We start from the raw sequence: 9847 nt of genomic DNA on the forward strand, positions 1-9847 counted from the left end.
ACTATCTACACTTTCTTCTCCTTGTGAATTCTTCCACAGCCTGCATCACCAACCACCCTAACATGTTGGTGGCCCATACGGGGACCTTCTCTACTTCTCCCTCTCCTCTGGCCTCCGGAGGCTTGTGACTAGGGAAGCAGGGGGCAGTGGAAAGCTTGACCCAGGCTAACCTCCTAACCCCGTCTCTGTGGGGTTCAGAGAGAGCATTCGAATCCTCCATCTCTCCAGACTGTGGACAGGCTCCTCCTCACCCACCTTCATGTCCAGTGATCGATATAAGAAAACTTGCTTATTTCCCTAGAATGACTTGACTGGAAATTACTAGAAAGCAAGAACAGAACAGCTCCCTACAGCCACAGGCAGAAGATAACATTGAAGCAAACAGCAGCCTCCTGTCACTGCCCCAGCAGTTCACAGGCCACACAACAGCAACCCCCCAACCCTTTCCTAATCCAGTTATAATCCAATAATAACTCAAAGCCCCCACCCCTCAGTGCTGGTGTATCCCTCCACACTAAGCCCCTCTCCTTTCTTGGAGAGTGAATAAAATCTTTACTCTGTCTCTAAAAAAAAAAAAAGTTTGGGCATGAGAGGGAACTGCACTGGGGAGACAGAGAGGTAGGAAAGACTGATAGTTATTGGGGAACTGGGAGTAATTCAGTGTCCCTGGGCTGGCCGATAGAGTGTGGGTGGAACAGGGGTGGGGGCAAGCAGCCAGTAATGAGGTTGGGTGGATAGGTGGGGTCTGGTTTCTACCCTGTGGGAAACGTGCCATTGGAGGGATTTAAGTAGGAGAGTAGCATCAACAGATTGGTGTTTTGTCTTTATAGATTATTTTTTCAAAAAGCTGTATTGTTTCCATTTGGTTCAATGCATGGGAGAGCGTTCCAGGGTGGGGTTTCAGGGAGAGGCTCAGGCAAAAGCCAGACACCAGGGAAATACAGAGAGAGGGGCCCCTCAAAGGCCTCCGGGCTCCAAAGGCTTCCTAGTTCTGCTTGAGGGTGAGCCTTTCGAAGAGCTACCCGTCCATCCCAGCCTGGGGAGCTCTAGTCAGGTGGTCGCCCATCTTCTTGATGAGTCTCACCTCCTCACCCAGGAGATGGCTCCCCAGGAAGTCACAGAGGTTAGGGTCTGTGCGGGCAGAAGACAGGGCATGCAGATTCCAAAGGGCCTGGTTCTGCTGCTTCTCCAAGGCCAAGGGTGCTTCCATAGTGTCCTGAGTTTTACCCCTCTGATCTTGGGAAGGCTTCGCCACATCCTGGAGAAGGATGCGGCCACTATGCTGGTTCTGCATCTTTAAAAGACAGATGCTCAGAGCCTTCACGCTTCTCTTCCACCAACTCCCAGAAGAAGTGGCCCGCCCCCTGCAGAGCCACATCGCCCTGGTTGAAACAGGAGCCCAGGAGCCCAGCTGGGTGTAGGAGGCCGGCGGATGCAGGTTAGCCGGGCGGTTGACCGCTGCCTCCACCTCGATGGAATAATTCTGATGATTTGGGAGCTCATGGTTGTTCGGCGATGAAGAATTAAGGTCCAAAGGATGGTGCCGGCTGGTCTTGGAAGCTGAGGAAGCTGAGGTGGTTTAGAAAGTGGTGACTGGAAAAGAGGTTGAAAGGTAGCTGGAAAGAAGGGCCGTCCCCACGTCTGTTCCATCCGAACCCTGTGGAAGCAGGAGACGGGTCCCAGGACTGCCGAGGGCACTCTAGAGATTGGGATCTTGATGGCTAGTGCAGAGATGGGTTTGGGGGAGTCTGGAGGACAAATGTGCAGTGACACCAGAGTTGCAATATCTGAGACATGGATGGGGAAGCCTGAAGGCCGTAACCGTGGGAAGGAGCGGACTGATTTAAGAGCTGTTATGAGGTGGATTCTATAGGACTTTGTGCCTGACTGGATGTGTGGAGGGTGAGGGACGAGAGAGAGTCTGTGACTGCCATGTTTCTGGCGGGGTGGCTGGAGGGTGATGGTGCCGTTCCCTGAGCTGGGGACACAACTTTGGGGGGCAGAATGATGAGTTAAGTTTTGGATAATTCGAGTTTGAGGTGCATGTGGGGTTCCTGCGGGCAAAGGGCCGGCATGCTGGGCAGAGCAGCTGGACCAGGTGTGGAGATTGGTCTCCTGGTCCCCAGAAGCAGTCCTGGGTTGTCTCCTGACTTGTCTCAGTAGGCAGGGAGCCCAAGATGCCAGCACCCACAGCCTTCTGGGAATTCAGGGCTTTGGCCAAAGACACTGTGTCTCTTCGCTTGTGTCTGTCTATACAGTGCTCAGCAGCACAGAGCTCAATCCCCAGACAGCGACATCTGAGTGACATCTGAGGGCTTCTGAGTGACAGCTCAGTTCAGTAAACCCTCTACAGGGAAAGCCCTGTGGGAGCTGCAGAGATGAACCAGACTTGGCGGCACCCTGCCCTCAGAGAGAGCCCACAGTGTGGTGAAATATCACGGATGTGAAGCAGAATAGGGCAGATACTGAGCAAAACGTTTCAACCAAGTGCTGTAGGATGAAAAGGAAAGAGAACACTTTTAAACCACATCAGGAGAGCGTGCGTGATGAGACAGTCCTGGTCTTACCAGAGAGCAGCATTGAGGGGGGCTGGTGGTGCGGGCGGTGCAGGTAATGTCGTGCGGGGTGGTCGTGTGAAGGGGTTAGTGGAACATCAGGCTGAGGGTGTGGTGGTGGTGGGAGGGGTGTCTGGATTCCAGAAGGCGGGAAACTCAGCTGGAGGATTTGGACTCACTGCCATGGCAATGGGGAGCCATCAGAGGTTCTGGATGAGGAGAAGGATGAATCAGGGTTTGATCTAAGTAGCAGACCATGCTGAGCGATACAGGGATTTGTTATGGAGAAGGTGAAACTGGAAAAAGCCAGCATTCATGCTGTCACCTGCCAGACCCAATAAGCAGAGACGGACTGAATCTTTATGGGCGCTTTATTCAAATGGTTGGCGATCTGAGAAGATGGCGGGTTTGTACCCTAACAGACCCTCTTAAATTCCATTTTAAACCGACCCTTTTTATAAGGAGAAGAAAAGCAGAGGTACGGGGTTTGGAATTCAGGGAAAAAGTTAATCAGATGAAAGCTGCAGCATTCTTTCATCTGTGCCCTGAGTGGTGGGCGCCTGCCCCTGGAGCACAAGGGCTCAGAGACCATCTTGATCGCTGGCAGTCCTCCAGGGGCACAAAGGTGGAACTGCTTAGGTGTGGGCTTCTGGAGTCAGGGTGGGTCATACCTTCAGTTCCTGGAACAATAGCTTTTTATGTTCATTGATTACTAAGCTTATTAGCTATTACTTAAACTAAAATTTTTCCAACATTTGAGTCCCTCATCAAAGGAACTTATGCAATTGTGTGAGCAACTGGAGGAGTTTATGCAAAGCTGCTACCTCTGCATAGTGTTGGAGCTGAAGTCGCTGTGGGCACCTGGGCTAGCGAGAATGAACTGGGGGTAGGGACACACTAGCACCCAGGAGGACAAACTGGAACCTGTGTCTGGCTCTCACTCCCTTCAATCTCAGTGACACGGGTGACCTGCCCAGTCGAAGCTGGCACTCTTTGCCATGGAGCTGCACTCGGCACAAGACTCAGAACAGTCCAAGGAGGTGATCTGGTGGGACCTGGAGGGGCTGCACTAACAATAAGTTGAGTCCCGGTGGGGCGACAGCACGTGAGTGCTCCTGCAGCGTCTGTGGCTGCTTCAGTTTTGCCTTCTGAATCTCATGCAAATTTTCCTTGTGGCCCATTCTAACCCAGAGCCATATAGGGAAGGACTTTCTGAAAGGCACAGTTCCACCTTGTTTGACCCAAGGCAAAGCCACTACGAGTGAGCTAATGAGAGCTTTCCCGGGATGATTGACCTGGCATCAGCCAGTGAAGGATGGGTGGCCAGAGAAAAGGAAGGCCACTCTCTGTAGGATGGTGTGACCATCATCAATATTCACAGCTTTCTCAGCTTTCCCTCTCCCTCCAGACACGGGGTAGGTGGGCTCCCCCCCTGCACCCCGGATGTTCACTGTGGCCATATTCTTGTATGGGGCCATAAAATGTAAGTGGAAGTGACGTGCTGCTCCTGAGTGGGAGCTTGGAGGGTCAGTGCAGGCCTTGTCATCTTCTCTCTTCCTTTGGTCATGGTGACCAGCCGTGCTCCAGCAGCTGCTTCATTATCCTGAATCCCGGAGGGGAGCAGACCCCCTGGCCAATCTCTAATGGAGCTGTAGCAGGAGTGAGAAGTAAACTTTGTGGGTTTTTAAATAAAGGTTTCATTTATTTATGCTTTTGAGAGAGAAAGGGAGGGAGAAAGAGAGGGAGAGAAACATCAATGGTGGTTGCCTCTCACACCCTGCTCACCCCCCCACCAGGGACCTGGCCCACAACCCATGCATGGGTCCTAGGCTGGAAATCGAACCGCAACCCCTTGATTCGCAGGCCAGCACTCAACCACTGAGCCTGACCAGCCAGAACCCTTTGTGGTTTTAAGACACTGATAATTTGAAGTTATTACCACAGTGTAACCTAGCCTATCCTGCCGGATGCAGTCGTAGAGCAACAGGAAAAGCAGGACATTTTCCTGGAGAGCAGATCTCCCCCGAGCAGAGCTATGGTAGCAGCTTTTACCTCTGCGTTTCTCAGGCTGTAGATGATGGGGTTGAGCGAGGGGGTCACGACCCCATAGAACAATGCAATAATCTTATCCAGGTCAGGGTCCTTGGCCTTGGGCTTGAAGTACATGAAGGAGATCGTCCCATAGAAAACCACCACAACTGTCACGTGGGCAGAGCAGGTGGAGAAGGCTTTGCGCCGGCCTGCAGCAGAGGGCACCCTGAGGATAGCAGCAAGGATGAAGATGTAGGACAGACAGATGAGCAGGAACGGGGTCATTGACAGGACAGTTGTGGCCACCATTAAAAGCAGCGCATTGAAAGAGATGTCCCCACAAGCCAGTTGCAACACTGCCAAGATCTCACAGAAGAAGTGGTTAATGACATTGCGGCCACAGAAGGGGAGTCTCCAGGTGACGATGGAGTGCAGCAGTGAGTTGGCAAAGCCTATCCCCCAGCTCAGCACCACCATCAGTATACACGTCTGCCCACTCATGAGCTCTGCGTACCTAAGTGGCTGGCAGATAGCCACGTAACGGTCATACGCCATCACCACCAAGAGCAGGCACTCGGTGGAGCCTAGCGCCAGGGTCAGGTACATCTGCAGAGCACAGCCAGGGAAGGAGATGATCCTTTGGGCTTTCAGGAAGTTGACCAGCATGAAAGGCACGAAGGAGGATGTGCCACAGATGTCCACGAGCGAGAGGTTGCTCAGAAAGAAGTACATGGGGCTGTGTAGGCAGGGGTCCAGCACGTTCAGCCCTATGAGGAGGCTGTTGCCCAGCATATTCATGCAGTAGATGCCCAGGCAAAGCACCAACAGGGCCACCTCTAGGTTATGGTGGCCAAGTAGTCCCAGCAGGACATATTCTGTCACAGCCGTCCTGTTGGCCCCACCCATCTCATCCTCCCTCCGAGGGCCTCTGGACTATACAGGTGTTGGGAAAAGTTCTGGCTAGCCCGGGAGCCAGGGGACCTGAATGTGCACCCTAGGGCAGGTCAGCCCCGCCTCTGGAGTTTAGTTTCACCCTCTGTACAATGAGAGACTGAGACTTAAGGTCTGCAGGCTGGCCCTCCTGGCTCTGCAGTTCTGACATAACAGGGCGAATCAGATGCATTCTAGTTCTTCATGTTCTTTGCTGTTCCCTCCAGGGGGCGCCCAGGAGACAATAAAGTAGGATTCGTGGTTGGCACACTCCTTTGGAATTTAGGGTTTTGGTTGTTGAAAGGAAGCATCTTCTCTAGGTTATGACTCCAGTGGCTGAATTATGTCCATATCAGATTCATTCATTGCTACATATTTTTTGAATGTCTATTCTGCGCTAGGTGTTTAGGTGCTGGGGCTACAGCAGTAAGACAAATAAGTGGACGGAAAGATGCCACACCTATCACAAAGGCTTCTCCTCTTTCCTGAATGAGGTGAGCTGAGCTCTGGAAGGCAGGTGGGTGATGGGTGGTGCTCACCTAGTGTTCCTCTGGGCCATGAACGTTGAACACTTCCACTCCACAGGCTGTGCAAGGTTGATTTCCGGTCACCACTCCTTAAGGAATCATAGACCATCTGTTGATTTTTAAAAGAATGTACACATCCCAGCAGATCCGCTGGTTATAGGATTTAATCCTAGTCATGAAAGTCAAGTGACTCCTTCTCAACCTCCACATTGATTTTTGGGATAAATGGCATTGGTACTGATGTCACACAAGGAAGGAAGACCAGGCTGTAATCTGGCAGAGCCCTTGCCAGTCGTCGACTAGCTGCGTACAGGGAGGGTGGGAAGAGGCTGCCGTTTTCTCCCGGGTGGCTTTTACTGCATTTGGGAGGTGCTCTCACTACTTCCTTGGGAAATGTCGGTGTCAGGTATTCACAATCATCCCGTGAGACAGGAAAGCTGTCTTACGGCCCAGGTGACCTCTGGTCTAAAGAAGAAATAGGTGCTCTTATCATTCAGAAGATAGAACCTCTCCTCCTGCAAACCCTTCACCCTTGGGTTGCCTGGAAGGCCAGTGTCCTGTGACACAGCATTGGAGCCCTGTCTATCCTTCAGGGATGGGTTTTCCCCTCGTTCTTCCTCCTTAACTGCATCTACCATTTGTAGGGATGGAAGGGCTCATCCCCTCCTGAATAAACCTCATCTCCTAGGCATGTCCTCCCTTCCTTCTTCCCTGCGTGGGGGAGGGGCATTCCCTGCCCCTCATTCCTCAGAGCCCAGCTCAGTGGCTCCTTTCTTCTCCCTCCCGACCCCTGCAGTTACCTGCTCCCTCCTGACGTTTCCTTGGCTCTTGGCCCTCCCTCCGTCTTCTTGTACGGTGTGCTCCTTACCTGGCTCCTCTACTACACTTGAGAGCAGGGCCCTGTCTCCTTCCCTTCAGACCCTCCCACAGATAATCAACGCACGATTCAAAGCACCTCGCTTTGCATCCAGCTTCAGCACTAACTAGCTGTGTGATATTGATCAAGTCACGAAACCTCTCTGAGACTCAATTTCCTTTGGAAAAAATGGGGCTGCTGTGCAGCTCAGATGAAACATACATGTGTGCCGCCCACACTAACACGTTATCACTGAGGCTCCAGATCAAAGGCTTTGTCTCAGCCACAAGGCAACCGCTGGACTATGCGGGACACCTCTGGGGCAGGGGAGCTCCAGCGTGTCATGACCCTCTGTCTCCCCAGAGCCTGTGCTGGTTTCCCCTCTCCCACCCTGAATTGGGGTGATTGTAGAGGAGGTTGCTGGAACATAGGGGTAGGTGATTAATCTTATCCACATAAACATTTAAAGGTAGTGTTTCTCTTGCTAGGATTTGGTGAAAGAATAGAGAATAGCCTGCGTGTGGTGGCTCATTCGTTCACTCATTCAACAGATAGTTGCTGAGCAGCTCCTGTGTGCTGGGCCCCGTGCGAGGTGCTGGGGACAGAGGGAGTCAGACTTCTGCACTGACAGAGCTCACACTCGTTCCGTGTCTTGGTGACCTTGAGCACATCCCTTCTTCTCTCTGGGCTTTAGAAATCTCTCAGGTTCTTTTTGAGTCCGGGTTATAAAGACAACTAATACTTGAAATCTGGAAAGAAGTTCAAAGAAAACATTTTTTTTTTAGGTTATGATTTCATGTGTCTGGATTGTACCTGCAGTATTTCAGATTCAAAGGAAGGACTTGGTTTTTGTTGGGTGTGTTGGTACAAAAAGACTTATGTTAACCTGGAATTAGGACAGTGGACACAGATGAGGGGTGTTTCCCAGTAGGTGAAATGTGACCCTGCCTCTCCCTTCCTCACCTTTGTCTCTAACAGGAAGACCAAGTAGGAGTGGCAGAGGCCTTTGAGAGCTTTTGTGATCAGGCTCCAACCTGCCTTCCTGGCTCAACTCCCTCTACTATGTCCCTTCTTGCATTCATTACCTGCTCCAGCCTCTGCAGATGCCCTCATTTTTGGACAAACCCCGCACAATCCTGTCTCATCCCTCTTCTTATACTCTTCAGCCTAGAGTGGCCTTCCTCTTCCACTTATCCTTCAAGGCTCAGGTCACACACACCTCCTCCATGCAGCCTTCTCAGATGCCTCCATAGAATTTACTATCCCAGCAACATGACGTCTACAACAGGATGCCACGAACACAGGGACTCATCACTGCCACTCAAGAGGTGTTGGCGATTGCCTTTCGATATCTGCTATTCTGCCAAAAATCCCGATCCCAGATGTTTTACCTTGAGACCACCTCCCCCCTCCGAATACATACCCACCGACAGAATGGTGAGCCTTTGTGACTGCTGGCAGGAGGACTTTGGGGGTGCCAGTCTCCTCTCTGTGGTCACAGCTGCTGTTTCTGAAGAGCAAAATCAGGAGAACAGTGTGTTTCCTCACACTTTGTCTCATCATAACCCATTCGTGGAAATTAGAACCAGCACATGAGGCCACAGGCTAATGGTCCTGAAGAAATAAGCCTGTGTCCAGAAAACAGCATGCTGCCAGGCTCCTGACAGCTTTGACTCTGATGGTCTCATGAGAGACCAGGATGCAGCTGCCCTATCCTCTGTGATTCAGTTAAGATGAGCTGGGTTTTGCTGCGGTAACACACAACCTCCTAATTTTAGTCACTTACCCTGACAAAGGTTTCTCTCTTTCTCATGCTACACCTCCATTGTAGGTTTTCAGGGGGCTCCATTCCATGCGGTCCTCCTCAGAGACCCTGGCTCCACCAGCTGGGGCGTCACCAGTTGCTATGGCTTGGGAAGAGCACACTAGAGTATCTCACACCAGCAGTTACATGCTCTGAGCCAGGAGTGCCACGTGCCACAGACAACCCTGCCCACACAACCCCACCTGTGTGATCCTACCACGTCCCCAGCAGGAGGAGAACCGGGAATGTTGCTGAGTATGTGGATGGGACGGCTTTCACACTACGCCCCGCAAACCACTGCATCTGTCTGCCCACGTCTCATATTCTGTCCCGTCCTGGAAAATCAGGTTCCCGGAAGGAGACAGGAGTGTCTCTGAGAATAACCGTCTAGTTCCACTCCCCAGTTTTACGCCTTCTGAGAGGCACGGTGATGCCATGAACTGGGCCCGGGAGCCAGGGAACTGAGTTTGATGCTTGCCTTTCTTCTCATTCTGCTGTGTGACCTTGGCCGCATTCCTCCTTTTGTGAAACGGAACCATTCGATTTGGTGGCCTCTGCTACTCTATAACCTCCAAAACATTTTCTCACATCCTTCTAGCAACTTCCAACCCTGAAGCCTAATAGATCTAGGATTACTTTTCAAGGTACCCATCATATCAATTTCATTGGCTGATAAATCTACTATGAACCATTCAATATTTATTCTAGGCTTCACAAATTATTTTAAAAGAAGGGCGAGTGATCCAATGAGATGAAAGCATCTGTTCCAGTTTCCCTGGCATGCCTGGGTCTGGGGCTCCTGCTTCACTCCCTCTGCTGTCTGCAGAGCAGGGGAAGTGGGCTTTGCAGTCAGATTGATGAGGGCCTGCATCCCAGACCTGTGGCTCGCTAACAGTTTCCTCAGTCTTCCTGACTTGTGATGCAGAGATAAGAATAGCATTTCCTTGTGGGGTTATTTTGAGGATCCAGTGAGATGAGGCATGCAAAACTCTTAGCACAGAGCCTGGCCCATGGTAAGGAATCAGTAAGTGGTAGCTGATATTATTAGTATGATGTCCTCTTCCCCAAGCAGAGATTCTGGTTTCTATACATTTAAAAAGATTTAAGAACAGTCAACATGCTATGGGTTCTCCTTCCCTCCTAC

At 51.4% G+C, this 9847-nt stretch overlaps 1 protein-coding gene across 1 annotated transcript; it reads right to left on the minus strand.

The window, feature by feature from the left end:
- Nucleotides 1-4505: 4505 nt before the first annotated feature.
- On the minus strand, nt 4506-5492 carry LOC123819594 (olfactory receptor 13C7-like). The gene has a single exon (XM_045840002.1). The coding sequence runs from the start codon at nt 5490-5492 to the stop codon at nt 4506-4508; it is 987 nt and encodes a 328-aa protein (XP_045695958.1).
- Nucleotides 5493-9847: the final 4355 nt, after the last annotated feature.

Source organism: Phyllostomus hastatus, unplaced genomic scaffold (assembly GCF_019186645.2).
Source record: "Phyllostomus hastatus isolate PE091 unplaced genomic scaffold, TTU_PhHast_1.1 phas_contig_34, whole genome shotgun sequence".
In the NCBI taxonomy this organism is placed as follows: Eukaryota; Metazoa; Chordata; class Mammalia; order Chiroptera; family Phyllostomidae; genus Phyllostomus; species Phyllostomus hastatus.